Source organism: Camellia sinensis, chromosome 9 (assembly GCF_055761805.1).
Source record: "Camellia sinensis isolate YWXY chromosome 9, ASM5576180v1, whole genome shotgun sequence".
Lineage (NCBI taxonomy): Eukaryota > Viridiplantae > Streptophyta > Magnoliopsida > Ericales > Theaceae > Camellia > Camellia sinensis.
In genome coordinates, this window is record NC_138969.1 from 75,943,168 (window position 1) to 75,960,592 (window position 17,425).

Genomic DNA, 17,425 nt, shown 5'->3' on the forward strand with positions numbered 1-17,425 from the left:
TAACTTCTTAAATTTATATTTCATTTACTTAAGTTTACAATATAAATAAGGAAATACTCCCCATTTAGATTCAAAGAAAAATACAAAAAAAAAAAAAAATTTAAAATCCAATTAAATCAAAAAATGGTTCTCCTAGTTCTAGTACAAAAACAAAATTTTGAATAAAATTTCTAAGTTTGGCGTTGAACTAAAATGGTTAATACCTCATAGAATCATCATCAACAATATGATCATAAATCAGAAATTTATCAAACTCCAATATTTTTATAGAGAATCAATTTAAATTTCAACATAAAACACCAATTAGTTCAAACCCCTTTTAAAACAAAAATCACAATCCTAGGGTTTAAGAAAATTGGGAGTTTTCCTCATTTCTTTCACACAATTTCCAACTCACCAACTATTATTCATTATTCTGCAAAAACATCCAAAACATTTCAAAAACATGAGTGAAAACCCCATTTTACACTTTAATGATTTTTAAATCAAAAGTTTCTAACTCATATCAACCCATAACTACAAAATATTACATAATCACACCAAATCATAGATATATAGAGTTAAGAGAACCTCTACCTAAAGAATGAGAACAAAGAAACAAGATTCAAGAAGAACTCATCACGAAATTGAAATCAAATTGGTGAGAATCAGGATCTCAACGTGGCTTTCGCTTTTTGCAAGGGATCTAGGCTTTATTCTTGGAGAGAAATGAGACTTCTAGAGAGAAATTAGGGGTTTTAGGAGCTTAAAAGAGGAGAAAGAATGAGGAAAAGAACAGGCAGGGCCGGCCCTGGGGCATAGGCCACAAGGCCATGGCCTAGGGCCCCTCAAAATAGAATCAAAAAAAGGCCCCCTCCGATTATAATTTAGTGTAATATATTAGGTATGTTTTAAGTATAAAAAAATTAAAAAAATGTCTAAACTAACTTAAAATAAATTGACCCATTAAAAAATTGAAAGGTCATTCAAAAAAATTAGCATTGTTATTCATTAAAAATAGACCCAAAAAAGGGGTCTCTCTTATTATAGTTTTGTCTAATATATTAAGTATATTTTAAGTCCAAAAAAAATTAAAGAAAACCCAAATTAACTTAAAATAAATTAATCCATTAAAAAATTGAAAGACCCATTTAAAATAATTAGCATTGTTATTCATTGAAAATGATTTTATAAAAAAATTAGATTATGCAAGTCTGATTGATTTATTTGCTTCTAAAAATGCAAGAAGATTGAGGATCAAGCGATACTTATTAGTTATTGTAATGTAATGCTAAGTATTTTTTGTGATTTTGACCCAAATCTTTTTTCCTTTACTTTTAATGAAAAAAAATATGAAGGGCTCCAGAAATTTATTAGTTGATTATCGGTTTTGGGCCCTAGAAATCTCAGGGCTGGGCCTGACAAAAGGTGAAAGAAAATATCAAAAAAGTAACTTCTAAGTTGCTGATATTATGCAGGCCGCTCCAGCAATGAACTCAATCTCACAGCATCTCGATTTGCAGAGCAAAGTACTGGTTGCCCCTTTTTCACCACTTGAGCGGTGAAACCAACCACTTAAGCAATCACCCTAGAAACAGCAAGTCACACAGGCTAAGTTCTTAAGGCACTCTCTGCGCATCAACGTTATTTCCATATGTAACCATTTAAGTAAATATTTTCATTAAACTTCTTACATTTTATATTACATTTACTTAAGTTTACAATATAAATAAGGAAACACTCCATTTGGATTCCAAGAAAAATACAAAAAAAATTAAAATCTAATTAAATCAAAAAGTGATTCTCCCAGTTTTAGTACAAAAACAATTTTTCGACTGAAATTTCTAAGTTTGGCGTTGAAGTAAAGTGGTTAATACCTGATAAAAAAATTTCATAAAATCAAATTATACTATTTACTGCATAAGGAACAATTATCGCCAAAAATTATTTTCAAAATCGTAAGTTTTGAAAATTTTAATTTTTACGCTTGGAATTTTTAGGCTAAGTCCAATCTTTTAACAAAAAACTTTTTTAATACATCTTTACTAGCATATGAACCTGTGCTATGCATAGGCTAAACAAATAATTAAAAATAATTTTAAAATTAAGTAATAACATAAAATTTATTTAAAAAGTATGAATTAAATTTTAACCATTTTATTAGAATATATATTACAGTTGTTATGTCATTAATTGTATATTCTAAATTCACAATGAAAAATAGACGTAATAATTTAATCGCTAAAGATGAAAAAATTATATTTATGATAAAATGAAAATACATTTCATTTTATAAATTGTTGGTCTTCGTTTATTCTATGTTAGAGTTTGCCATAAAACTTAAACATACATTTTAGATATAAAACAATATATATATATATATATATATGTATTGATAAAATCGGTCAAAACACCAACCAACTTACACAAAAATTAATTAATTAAAACTTTCAAATTTTATTTTATTTCCTTATTTTCCCGATGTGGGATCGTGTAAAATAAAAGTTAACAATTGCTTGGGTGGGAAGTTTATTTTCAATCAAGCAATCTCAGCTGTTTAATCTTTACCTTGGTCAATTTTTAGTTTATTTCGAATCAAACAAATTTAAGCAATATATTTTAATAAAACCACTAAAATCATGATTAAAGCAACGAATCAGTCAAATCGATAACGGTTTAGACTATCTGCTAGGTCAAAAAATTAGCTAACTTATACAAAAATTAATTAATTAAAATTTTTAAATTTTATTTTAATTTTAAAATTTAAATTATCTTGAACTGAAATATACACAACATTACAATATTAAATAAGAGCACAAGGTTTATATAGTAAAACAACTCATTTTTTTCTTTCTTTTTTCATGTGGGATTGTAAAATAAAAGTTAATAGCTGTTTGGGTAGGAAGTTCATTTCTAATCAAACAATCTCAATCGTTCAATTTTAATCAGGTCAATTTTTAGTTTGTTTCGAATCAAACAAATGTAACTAATATATTTTCATAAAACCACTAAAATCGTGGTTAAATTAGTGAATCAGTCAAATCGAAAATGAATCAGCCTAATCAGCTAAGTTAAAAGACCAACCAATTTACACAAAAATTAATGGGAGACTTATTTATAAGTCATTTTTCAAACACTTATGGTAGGCTACGTCCTGTGTAATTTCTTATAGAGTCTCAAGTCCTATTTAAATATGAATGCATTTCACAAGATCCTACATAAACGTAACGTAATGTGACGCCTACATAAACATAACGTAACATGTCGCGTTACGTTTCTCAAACTTAATGAGTTTTTATTTTTTTTAAATTGAATGTGAAAATGTTGTTGGTTTATGTTGATGTCACGTTACGTTTCATATAAATATGATCTATTGCCATAGATCATAGGTGTCACGTTACGTTACGTTTATATAGATATGATCTATGGTAACACCATAGATCATAGGTGTCACATTACGTTTATGTAGGTGTCACATTATGTTATGCTTATGTAGATATGATCTATGGTAACATGCAATTTCCTATATGGGTGTCACGTTATATTTATATGGGTGTCACGTTACGTTACGTTTATATAGATATGATTTATGGTAACATTCAATTTCCTATATATAGTTTTACTATTATTTATGATATTAACAACTAATGTTGAGAGTAAATGTGTCAACAAATTTCCCACAGGACTTATGGGAACATAAGTTTTTTAGTGGGACCATATGTAGCATAAGTCTATCTAATAGGACTTATAAATAATTTTCCCAAAATTAATTAATTAAATGCTTTAAACGTCTTGAATTAAAACATGCATAATACTGCAATAGTAAATGAGAGTATAAGATTCACTTTATATAAGTGAAAAAACTTACTTTTTCTTTCTTTTCTCGATATAAGATTGTAAAATAAAAGTTAATATTCGTTGGACATGAAGTTTATTTCTAATTAAGCAATCTCAGCCGTTCAATCTTTCATTAGATCAATCTTTGGTTTATTTTGAATAAAATAAATCTAACCAATATATTTTGATAAAATTGCTAAAATCATGGTTAAACCAGCGAATCATTCAAACTGAAAACGGTTAAGCTTAATTAGTTAGGTCAAAAGACTAGCTGGCTTGCATAAAATTAATTAATTAAAACTTTTAAATTTTATTTTGTTTTATTAAAATTTAAACTATCTTGAATTGAAGCACGCACATTACTACAATATTAAATGGGAATATAAGATTTACTTTATATAAGTGAAATAATTTATTTTTTCTTTCTTTTTCCTGATTTGATATTGTAAAATAAAAGTTAAATAAAAACTAACTACTGGAGATTTTTTTAATTATTTAAAATTAAAATAATCAAAAAAATTAGTATGGGATATTAAAATTCTCACAAGACTTCTCACTAAAAATCTTATTTTACTTATATAATAGATAGATAGATAGGTACCAATAAATAAATAAATAAGGGCTAGAAGTAAGAGCAAGTAAATAAGAAAAATATTAGGGACTCAAAATATTTTACCAAATGTTCTACCAAATGTCTCACATAGATATAAAATCCACATCTTGTAAATCCCATGTAAATCCTACACCCATATAAAATATTTAATAAAATATTTAAATCTCTAGCATTACTAGAAAACAATCTTCTTTTCACTCCTAGCTGAGCAATAACACAAAAAAGAAAAAAGAGGCCATGCATAGATCTTTCTCGGTGCCTTATCACTTAATGCCTCCATCCAACGTTTTTCCCTCGATGGAGATTTTGATATTATTCTTAGTTTCCGTTAGGGAGGTAAGAAAAATTGAAAAAATTGACTAAATCAATTAAATTGGCCTGAATCGATTATATGTAATCTAATTTTTTTTTAATAAGAATTGGTATATGCGATTTTGTAATTATTTTTTTTTTGGTTTTTAATTTGATATTAGTTCAAACATTACATTGTGCACCAAATTAAACTGAAACCAACCGCTTCAACATATATTATATTTATAATATATAGAATCTAATAATCTAATAATATTAGTAAGTATAATAAATTATTAAAGTCAATTAATTAACTTCATCATCTTTGTAACCTAAGTTAGTAAACCCTTATTATATATAGAAAAATGATATACATGTCCACTTTTTAGACCAATTTTTCTGACCTAATGATGTGTAAGTGATATAATTGGTTGATGATTGAGAATATGTGTGAGAGAGAGTGTGTTACCTTAGATATCCTAATTGATTGTCACATTTTTGGGCTTGAGACTTGGAAATTATTTACTAAATGGATGTATTGGGTATGTTTAAAGTAGTGGACAAATGACTTGGAAATTATTTACTAAATGGATGTATTGGATATGTTTAAAGTGGTAGGCAAATGACTAATTCAATATTTTTACATATATTAGTGATCATACTATAGTTTTAAAAGTAGCTTAAATTTGAAAGGTCATAAACCAATTAACTGCACTGAATCGAACTATTTCAATTAGTGTAGTTCAATGAAGAATTAGTTTGTATCAGTGTGCTCAAAATAACAAAATCAACATTACTAGTTTGGTAAAAAATGTCATTTAAATACCGACCGTACCAAATCAATTGCATCCTCGTAGCTCTGGACCTGGGCAAGGCTCCTACACAATACTTTATGGGGCCTTTCTCTTCCATCTTTGTCTTTCTTGGTGGAGCTGACTTTTGGACTACCTCTCCGCACTACACCCACAACGTGGTCATGATCTAAGTGGTAGTCTACCCTCCAAGACCATCCTAGTTTAGTTTTCGTAGCCAACTTGTATCTTATCCAATAACCATTCCGAGGCATATCATCGGTCCAGTTCCATTCCCAAACTAAAAAAGTTGGGTGTGCCCACTTACCCCTGACCTGTCTCAGAATTCTTGTACTGGGAGTGAGATAAGGCTTAGAAGCTTCCTTTTCCCACTAGTTGCTCCTGCCTACAGCATGAGGCGCTTCGTGGATTGTCCCCAGGATAGGGCTCTTTTTGTGTATGGTTGTTGCCTTGCTGGTGTCGAGCGAATAAAATGAAGATGAATCTACCAAACAATAATGTTTGGGAGTGAATAATGATGTTTTGACTTACTTTCCTTTTTTGTTTTTTTGTTCGACACCTCACTAGAATTCTAGTATTGAAGCTCTCTATCATTACCCATGTTCGACTTCTCACTAGAATTCTAGTATTGAAGCTCTCTATCATTACCCATCTACTAAAATATACCGTCGAAGATCAAGGCAATACTTGAGATGACTTTGTTTTAAAATTATGTCAAATTTGTTTCCTTGGATTTCTCCTAACTTGAAAAAGTTCAGAAAATATAAAGTTAAGTCAATTTATTTTTGTCTTTAGTATTTGACTCAAAATAAAAAATAAAAGAAGAAAAGATTCAGAAAAGATAAAAGTAAATCAAAAAAATAAGCTGACTTCTTAGTTTTAGCGAAATCATAAATGACAAGAAGATTGTTATCCATGCTTCAAATAGAGCTTGCCTATGAAGCATAATGTTATCCAATTTTGTGTCTCAAAAGGCTATATTTGTGAATTTATTGATGATGAATTCAAGGCATGACAAAGTGCAAATAACGGAAACAAAAGAACTTAAAAGAAGAGAAGAAAAGAGACTAAAGTCTAGAAGGGATTCCCCCAGCAACAACAAGAGTTTCTCCGGTGATGTAAGCAGCGTCATCAGAAGCCAGAAACGCAGCAGCAGCAGCCATATCTTCTGTGGTTCCGAGCCTGTTTAGTAAAGTCTTCTCTTCAATCGCCTTCCTCTAAAAAAATAAAATAAAATAAATTCAGTGCACGACAAAGGCTGGTGATCAAGGTCTTTCAAGATCGAGAAAGCTAGAAGATACTTTTGAGGCTAAAATATTACTTACAACAGCACTATTTTGTGTGATGAACTCAGCAAAGTGTGTGGGTACAAAACCAGGAGCAATGCAGTTTACACGTGTATCAGGGGCCATCTCAGCTGCAAGGGCCTGAAGAAGATTAAGGTAAGAGTAAGACGACAAAAGAAAGAAAAAGTCTAAATTTATGTGACAAGAATGTCGGAACCAGTTAAGTAAACCTTGGTAAGCCCAAGAAGAGCAGTTTTGGTCACCCCATACATAGCCATGGAAGCCTGTGGTTGGTAGCCACCAATAGAGGAAATAAAAATAATTGATGAACCCTTCTGCAAGTGAGGAGCTGCATCCTGTAAGAAAACCAGTGTCAAACTCAGAGAAAGAATGTCAACAAATAGAGCGTTGAAAAATAAAACAATCTGTCGCAACCATGTACACCATGTAGCCCACCCACAACATATATTCAGGGACAAAGAACAAGGCAATGAGCCCATATAAAATCTAAGTGGGTGTTTCGTGTGGCTTCCTGGATGGGCTTTTCAGCCGAGAAATCCTTTGACGTGAGATTGCTGTGTTTGGTGAAAGTAAACAAACTGACTTCCTGTAAGTGGCTTCCGGGATGACTTCTCCCGAAGTCAATGCACACTATGACTCGTTAAGTTTGACCCTTATTCAACAGCATATTTCCCATCTTACCCACTTTTTCCATGCAATCCTAAATGCAATTAGAGTGCCATGAAAATGCAGTAGATCATTAATATTTTGAAAGAAATTTATGAACTGCAATAATATTGTGCTGAAGAGATGAATGTCATTTGTTTCCTTCTTCTCTTTGTGTATCTTATCTGATTTCTTTCAAAGTTATTTACATATAAAAAAAGAAAATTAGTTTGTTCATAATTGTATGTTTGTAATTTAAAACAGAAAAGAATATAAAAATTAATCACGCTTTGGAAGCAATTCGTAAGAATCATTCACCAAACATTTATCATTTTCAAAAGGCCTTTCTAGGGAGGTCTTCTTATGAAGCGCTTCTTGAAAATGGACTTTCTAGAAGCAAAAGTCTCCTAAAGCAACTGAGAACTATTATACCATGTATCACACAAGTCCCGGATATGGCACACGCGACTCTTACGAACTTACCTGTAGAAGAAGTATAGCGGCTTTAACATTAATTTCCCATAGCTTGTCAAGGACAGATTCTTTAGTTTCCAGAATAGTATCAACGGATGGATTGGCAGCAGCGTTTGACACAATCACGTCTATTTTTCCATATCTCTGCAACCCAAACCAGTAAGTTCCATTTCACAGATAGAGTTTGAAGATACAAACATAATTAAACCACTGACGCCACAGAATAACAGACATAAAAGAGAAGAAAACACAAGCTATTTGATTATCCAACACTCAAAACTATTCAAGTTTCAATCGTCCACAACATATCTCAATCTAGTACATCATCAGCCATTTAATGAAACAAAATATTGAAAATGTCAGAATTAAAAGTCATTCAGGTCATTTATGTACAACAATTTAAGCCTAAACAAAGTTACAAAACCAACTGATAAATAACTAATATTATATGTATAAAAAAATCAATTGGAAAACAGAATTGAAAGTCCTATAGATCATTTACATATAACAATTCAAGCGTACACATGACAAAACCAACTGATGAAGAACTGATATTATATAGCAAAAACCAAATGGGCACTGAACAGTTTTACGTGATGAAGCTTCAAAGCTTCAGCAGAGCTTAAATACAATTTAAGTAAGCAAATGAACATTAAAAAGAGATTTAGTAGAAGCATAAGATCGAGGAGCTTTCCCCCATAATTTAACACACAAGAATAGATAAAATTTCTACTCAGATTTGAGCAAAATTTCAAGTAAAACTTTCATTTCATATAGAGTATTCCAATGGCCAAACTCAAATTTTAGTAAAAGTTTGGTAAGTTGCACAATTGTAACTTTAGAATCTACTATATCACTACAAATTGCCTTAAAAAGTCTCACCACAAATTTGAGTAAAACTCATTTTGACATGAGTTGGAGTAAGGCTGTATTTGGTTTATGGATTTGGTTAAGAATTTGGAAAAGGAAAGGGGAAGATAGGTAAAATGTGAATGAAATATGGTTACATTTCACACATCTTTTACCTTTCCCTTTTCAGATTCTTACCCAAATCCATGAACCAAACACAGCCCAAGGGAGTGGAGAAAAATTTTGAGCAGTGTTATTCAAATTTAAATTTGATATGGGTAAAAAGTAAGGATTGGAGATAGCCTTACAACAACAAGGGATCGAAGTCAAATTAAAAAGAGCCTTGTCCCAAGTTATTGGCTTCGCTACATAAAATCCTATTTTGCCATTCCACTAGATCAAAGGATCCGACAATTGGTATTAACATCATGGACAGAAAGACCAAATTAAAGGACTCTTCGTATATTGTTGGCTCCATCCACTACCCACATGGTAAAGAGCCCACCATCCACATAGTGTGGGTGGCACTAGGTGGTAAAAGAAGGTGGTGGAGGGCAACACTAACTCACTAATGGAAGATAGTGGGGGTGGCACCACCTTGGCCAATTATGGCTAGCACTTCACCTACTCCTCCTCTCTTGGTTATAAATTGAGATGAGTGAGGAGGGGTTTGTATCATCAGAAATTAGAGAGTGAGAGCTGTGAGTTTCATCTCCTCCTCTGTATTTGTATTTTTGCTCCATTTTAGTGAAAATTCTCTTTTCTGTCCGTGGATGTAGGCATTGGGCCGAACCACGTAAATATTGTGTTCTCTGTGTGTGTGAGATATTTTTCTGGGTGTGTTTGATCCTAACAAAGTGGTATCAAAGCTAAGTTGTACGTTTTTCGGAAAAACAGAGTGTTGTTTCGAAACTGCCCAGAAATCGTATTGCTTGAAATCAGATTTTGAGCATACCAGGAGCAAGGGCTCGACGAGAGGAGTCCAGAAACATAAAGCAGACACCCAACGGAGGCCGGACGCTCCCTCACGCACCCCTGGAAGTTGGCGCGTGAGTCCCAGTCGCGACACGCGCCCACACGCGCCGTTCAGGCCACCGGCGTGTGGTCCCAATCTCATCCACGCGCCCGACGCGCGGCGCAGGGAGGACGACGACTGAGGGAATAGCCCGTGCCATACACGCGCCATCAACACGCGCGCGCCAGCCGAGTCTTCAGCCGAGCCGAGTCTTCAGCCGCTGACCGAGCCGCTGACTGAGCCGCTGACGTCAGCCCGACGCCAGCCGATTCGGAGAAATAATCTGGTGCTTCTCAAGCGCACCAGATTCTGCCGATCTGAACCGTTAAAATTGTTTTGGCTTGATCTAAGCCATTTGAGGTCCGATTTGGGTAAGCCAATAGTGTTTTCAAACTATTTGGAATATTTCGGACACATCCGTACGGTCAGATTTTGCAAATAAGCTTTCAAAAATTTGCAGTTTTTATTTTGGCAATCCGAATTGCTTTTTTCTGCTAATTTGAGCAGGCCGGACTTCACAGCAAAGCCTGTTTTTCAAACAGAGATCTTGTTTTTTGTATGATGGAGGATCCAACGTCGACTTCAGGTTCCATGATAAAGTTAAATGCTTCCAATTATGCCATTTGGAAGCCTAGAATGGAAGATGTCTTGTATTGCCGAGATTTGTTTGACCCCATTGAGCTTAATGGAGTTAAACCACCAACGGAAAAAGATGAAGACTGGAAGCGGAAGAACCGAAAGACCATTGGCCAGATCAGACAATGGATTGATCACAGTGTCTTCCACCATGTCGCCCAGGAGACTGATGCCTATGCTCTCTGGACAAAGTTAGAAGGCATGTACCAATCGAAGACTGCTCGGAACAAAGCCCTCCTGATGAGAAGACTTGTGAATTTGAAGTTGAAAGGCGATATCTCTGTTGCTGAACACACCAGTGAGTTTCAAAATTTGGTGAACCAACTAACTACTGTCAAAATGGAGTTAGATGATGAGATGCAGGCCCTATTGCTGCTCAGTTCTTTGCCAGACAATTGGGAGACATTGGTGGTGTCTCTCAGCAACTCTGCCCCAGAAGGGAAACTGACCATGAGCATGGTTATAGATGCTTTATTTAGTGAAGAGGCAAGAAAGAAAGAAATGGGTGGAGATCAATCCCATGCCCTCGTCACAGAAAATAAAAGCAGAGGTAGAGGCAGGGGCAGGGGAAGAAGCAAAAGTAGAGGACACAGCCGAGGAAGATCTCAAGACAGAGGGAAATCCAGAGAAGGTACGAGCCGGCCAAAGTTCAAATGTTACCATTGTGGCCAGGAGGGTCACATAAAGAAGTATTGCTATGCCTTGAAGGGAGAACAACAACAAGGCAATAGACAGCCAAAGACCGAAGATGGGACCACTGCAGTTTCTGTCTCAGAGGATATTGCATTATTCTCTGTTGAAGAAGAAGAATGCCTCCATATGTCAGACAACGACACCGAGTGGGTGGTAGATACAGCAGCTTCCTACCACGCTACATCCCAGAAGGAGTTCTTCAGTACGTACCAAGCTGGAGATTTTGGTACAGTGAAAATGGGTAACTCTAGTTTTTCAAAAATTGTGGGAATTGGTGATGTTCATATCCAAACCAAAGTTGGGTGCACGATGGTGTTGAAAGATGTCAGGCATGTTCCCGATTTACGCCTGAATCTTATTTCAGGGATAGCCTTAGATCGACAAGGCTATGAGAACTATTTTGGCAAAGGCATATGGAAGTTGAAAAAGGGATCTCTCGTGGTAGCCAAAGGACAGGCAATTGGCACACTATACAAGACTCATGTGGAGTGGAGGTGAATTCAAATAGCTTCAACGCAGCAGAAGATGAGACGTCACCAAATTTGTGGCACAAAAGGCTGGGTCACATGAGTGAGAAAGGGTTACAGATTTTGGCAAAGAAGTCACTTATTCCCTTTGCCAAAGATGCAAAATTGAATCCTTGTGACAACTGCTTGTTTGGGAAGCATCATAGAGTCGCTTTCCATTCATCATCCAGAAGACAATCAGAGTTGTTGAGCAGAGTATACTCTGATGTTTGCGGTCCCATTGAAGTGGAATCTTTGGGTGGTAGAAAATACTTTCTGACGTTCATTGATGATGCATCACGGAAGGTATGGGTTTATGTCTTAAAGACCAAAGCTGAGGTGTTCCAGCATTTTCAGACATTCCATGCTATGGTGGAAAGGGAGACTGGAAAGAAGCTGAAATGTCTCCGAACAGACAATGGAGGCGAGTACACGTCAAAGGAATTTAAAGCCTACTGTGCTACTAACGGCATCCGGCATGAGAAGACTGTTCCTGGAACCCCACAACACAATGGTATAGCCGAGAGAATGAACCGAACCATTGTGGAGAAGGTCAGATGTATGCTCAAAATGGCAAAGCTACCAAAGCCATTTTGGGGAGAAGCTGTTCGTGTTGCTTGCTATTTGATCAACAGATCGCCATCAGTTCCACTGAATTTTCAGATTCCAGAAGAAGTATGGTCTGGAAGGGAGATCTCTTACTCTCACTTGAGAGTGTTTGGGTGCAAAGCATTTGCACATGTATCCAAGGAGCACAGACAGAAGCTGGATGACAAAGCCACTCCATGCATCTCTATTGGCTATGGAGATGAAGAATTTGGATACAGATTGTGGGATCCGAAACACAAAAAGGTCATTCGAAGCCGAGATGTGGTGTTTCAAGAAGGCCAGACCTTTGAAGACTTTGGGCAACCAGCCAAACCCAAAGTTGATGATGTTTCAGAAATTATTCCAAACCCTGCACCATCACAGCATGCCACTGATGAAGAAGAGTTACCGCAGCATGCAGTCAATGATGTAGAGTTGCAGGATGGATTTCTAGAAGAAGAAGATCCAGAAGCAGAGGGTGTTGAGCAGGGGGAGCCACAACCCCCTCTACCAGAGACTGTTGGTCCACAGTTATGAAGATCAACAAGAGAATTTAAGCCGTCAACCAAATACCCTCCTTCTGAGTATATTTTGCTTACCGATGAGAGGGAGCCAGAAAGTTTTCAAGAAGCTCAAAATCATAAGGAGAAGAGTAGCTGGCAGCAAGCCATGCAAGAAGAGATGCAATCCTTGCAGAAGAATCAAACTTATGATTTGGTGAAACTTCCCCAGGGTCGAAAAGCATTGCAGAACAAATGGGTGTTCAAGTTGAAGAAAGATGGCAGCGGAAAGTTAGTCAAGTATAAGGCTCGATTGGTTGTCAAAGGTTTTGGGCAGAAGAAATGTATTGATTTTGATGAAATCTTCTCGCCAGTTGTGAAAATGTCATCCATTCGAGTAGTTTTGGGACTAGCAGCTAGTTTGAATTTGGAACTTGAACAAATGGATGTGAAGACAGCATTTCTCCATGGTGATCTGAAGGAAGAAATTTACATGAAGCAGCCAGAAGGTTTTGAAGTCAAAGGGAAAGAAAACTTAGTCTGCAGATTGAAGAAGAGTCTCTACGGCCTCAAACAAGCGCCGAGACAGTGGTACAAGAAGTTTGACTCATTCATGGTAGGTCATGAGTACAAGAGAACTGCTGCAGACCAGTGTGTTTATGTCAGGACATTTCCCGGTGGAAACTTTATCATACTTCTGCTCTATGTTGATGACATGTTGATCATTGGACAAGATGCCACAACAATCAGATCACTGAAGAAGGAGTTATTACAGTCCTTTGACATGAAGGACCTAGGCCCTGCACAGCAAATTTTGGGCATGAATATCGTGCGTGACAGGAAAGCCAAGAAGTTATGGCTGTCACAGGAGAAGTACGTTGAACGAGTGATTGAGAAGTTCAACATGAAAGATGCCAAGCCAGTCAGTACTCCGCTGGCTAATCATTTCAAGCTGAGCAAGATTTCTTGTCCCTCCTCTACGAAGGAAAGACAAGAGATGGAGGCGATTCCCTACTCATCCGCTGTAGGGAGTTTGATGTATGCAATGGTGTCCACCCGACCAGATATTGCTCATGCGGTTGGAGTTGTAAGCAGATACCTTTCCAATCCAGGAAAAGAGCATTGGGAAGCAGTCAAGTGGATTCTGAGGTACCTCAAGGGTACAACAAAAATGTGTTTGTGCTTTAGAGATGCTAAACCAGTCTTGGAAGGCTATACTGATTCAGATATGGCAGGCGATCTTGATGGTAAGAAATCTACATCAGGATTTCTGTTCACTTTCGCAGGGGGAGCTGTGTCTTGGCAGTCCAAGCTGCAGAAATGTGTTGCTTTATCCACAACAGAGGCAGAGTATATTGCCGCAGCGGAAGCTGGGAAAGAGATGTTGTGGTTGAAGCGGTTTCTCCAAGAGTTGGGATTAAAGCAAGAAAAGTTCACGGTACATTGTGATAGTCAGAGTGCCATAGACCTGAGCAAGAATTCGATGTACCATTCTCGCACAAAGCACATTGATGTTCGGTATCATTGGATACGCGAAGTGATGGACAAACAGTTATTGGAACTGATCAAGATCCACACAGATAAGAATCCTTCTGACATGATGACCAAGGGTGTCACCAGAGACAAACTGGAAGTTTGCAAGCATCTGATCGGGATGGACTTCAAGTAAGAAGTCAATTGTCCATGTGGGCGTGGAGGGGGAGAATTGTTGGCTCCATCGACTACCCACATGGTAAAGAGCCCACCATCCACATAGTGTGGGTGGCACTAGGTGGTAAAAGAAGGTGGTGGAGGGCAACACTAACTCACTAATGGAAGATAGTGGGGGTGGCACCACCTTGGCCAATTATGGCTAGCACTTCATCAGAAATTAGAGAGTAAGAGCTGTGAGTTGAGTGAGTTTCATCTCCTCCTCTGTATTTGTATTTTTGCTCCATTTTAGTGAAAATTCTCTTTTCTGTCCGTGGATGTAGGCATTGGGCCGAACCACGTAAATATTGTGTTCTCTGTGTGTGTGACATATTTTTCTGGGTGTGTTTGATCCTAACATATATATATATATATAAATACAAAAGCACTACTAGATCATTTTGCTTTCTCAAGCAAAATCAAAGCCCAGGTTTCAGTTTTCCCCTTTGGCTCAGAAGAGTTTGGTTTGCTCACCTGAACAGTCTTTTCTACAAGATTCTTTCTTTGTTGAGCAACAGACACATGACAAACCACTCCAAACACTTCAATTCCTCTTGCTTTAAGCTTCTCCACTGCCTCATCTACATTTTTCTGCAAAACAATCAAACACAAAACACAAAATGTGATGTAATTGAAATTTTAAGTAAATTAATCGAGAAATGAAAGATCAAAATTGAAGGACACAGACCCAGAAAAAAATTGAGAAAAAAATCAATAAAATAAACCCAGAAAATTAAGGTTCAATCTCCTAAAAAAGAAGACGAAAAAGATCGAGAGAGACAAACAAAAACGAACCTGTCTGCGAGATGAGATGACAACAGAGGCACCTTCCAAGCCGAGACGCTCGGCGATGCTGAAGCCTATGCCCTGGGTGGAGGCCGTGACAATCGCGACCTTGCCTTGAAATCTCTTCCCAATCTTCTCCATGGCTTTTGTTTGGTTCGCGACAAGATCCAAGCTGTACGTAAGCAACGCCGTCTCCGCTTTTTCCGGAAACCAAGACCCAAACCAAAGCTTTTCACCCTCTTTTTATAGGAAAATGAAGTGTGACCCTAAAAACAGTGGCTTTAATGGCTCTAATATTCTTTTCGTTTGTTTTTTTTTCTTTTTCTTTTTTGTCTTATTTTTTTTTTGTTACCTTATATGGAAATTTAGGGGCATTCGGGCCCCTAAATTTCGAGCTACCAACCAAAACCGCTTTTTATATATGTGGTTTGTTTTCGGAGGTCGAATTGGGGGAATTTACGGTGGGAGGATTGTTAGTGAAAGGATTGATAGTGAAAAAATTAAGGTGTTATTTTAGAACAGATTTTTTTAATAATTTTTTGATTTTTTAGTTAAAATGTGATGTAAAAAAAATTATTATGTTTGGAATAATTTTTTGACTTTTTATAAAAAATTGTGTAAAAAGTAGAGACAAAAGAGGATCTTTGACTTTTTGGTATGGATTGTAACTTTTTGGTTTTTTTAGTAATTTTTTGACTTTTTGACTAAATCGGCCACTTTCCAAACGAGACCTAAGTAAAATTGTGTTTGTTTTGATATTAGTCGTTAGTGTAAAGATTGTTAAATTAAAATAAATATAAAATAAATATAAAATAATAACACAAATAAAAAAAAATATAAAAACTTTAAACATTAATGTTTGAAAAAAAATGTCCAACATGTAAAAAAAAATTAAAAAATAAAAATAAAATAAAAAATTTTCAACAAAAAATAAAACAAATAAAACAATGATTTTTGCTTAACAAAAAATACAAAAAATTAAATATTAATGTTAAAAAAAAAATTTCCGACAGTAAAAAATAAAATAAAAAATAAATAAAAATAAAAAATTTCTAATCCACCGGACTATTTTTCTAATACCAAGTCCTAGAGGTCCATCCGAATCCCTTACGGAGACCCATCTTAATCCGGAGCTCACTATTAATTCCTTTCCCATCTCTCAAAACAAACATAACATTAGTGAGTCCCACCTCACTACCAATCTCAATCCTCCCTCTAACTCTCCATGCTACACACCTCCTCCCCTCCCCTCCCCTCCCCTCTTACACATGGCTCCTTGACTATTTTAGTATATTATTACACATGGCTCCTTGACTATTTTAGTATATTATTTTAATAAATTAAAATATTTATATTTAAAAAGATAATTAATTTTTTTTTAGTTAAATAAGATATTTATAAGAGTAAAAGTAAAATAATTATGAGTTTAATTTGATATTTTATATTATTAACTATTTTACTCTTCGTTTGCATTGGTTTTTTTAATTGGCTTTTTTTGTGTTGAGGCTTTTTTACCTTAGCTTTTTTAGGCTTGTTTGGTTTATTTTTTTGACTTTTTTGAAAAAAAATATAATAATTATGGTTTAGATGTGATATTTTGTTTTATTAACTTATATAGCTAATTTTATTTTTTTATGCTTTTTTTAGCAAAAGTTTAAAAGCAAACGAAGCTTTACCTATTTTGTTTTATTTGGATTTTAACTAAAAAAAAAAAAATTGCCAAACAAATGTTATGGTTTCGTTTGGGGGAGTGAAGTGGCTTTTTTGATTTTTTTAGCCTGAGCTAATTGTTTAGGTTTGATTTTTTGATTTTTTTTCATTTTTGTAAGTAAAAAAGTAAAATGATTATGATTTGAATGTGATATTTCTCTTATTGATTTTTTAATCTATTTTGTCATTTTTTACTGTTTTAGTCTTTTAGCCCCCAATCTAACATGCCAAAGAGGGCTATATATTTTTGTGATAAATATTACTCTCTTCGTCTTAAAATATTAGTTCCTTTTGAAAAGTCTATTTTTTATTTTTTATTTTATAGTATATCATGATACTTCAAAAATATTAACTTTTCAAATTACCTTTTAGAAGTGCAATTATTACACTTCAAAAATAATATTAATGAATTTAAAAGAATAACAAAATAATAAATTTATGATATTTTAGTCCTTAATTTTTGAAAATATATTAATATTTTTGGACAATAAAAAA

At 34.9% G+C, this 17,425-nt stretch overlaps 1 protein-coding gene across 1 annotated transcript; it reads right to left on the minus strand.

Moving 5' to 3' along the window:
- Positions 1-6,380: 6,380 nt before the first annotated feature.
- On the minus strand, positions 6,381-15,551 carry IBR1 (indole-3-butyric acid response 1). Its single transcript, XM_082887124.1, has 6 exons — positions 15,230-15,551; positions 14,909-15,025; positions 7,968-8,102; positions 7,049-7,174; positions 6,858-6,959; positions 6,381-6,749 (listed from the first exon to the last, which is right to left on the minus strand). Exons 1-6 carry the CDS (start codon positions 15,359-15,361, stop codon positions 6,600-6,602), a joined length of 762 nt encoding a protein of 253 aa, XP_082743250.1. The 5' UTR covers positions 15,362-15,551; the 3' UTR covers positions 6,381-6,599.
- Positions 15,552-17,425: the final 1,874 nt, after the last annotated feature.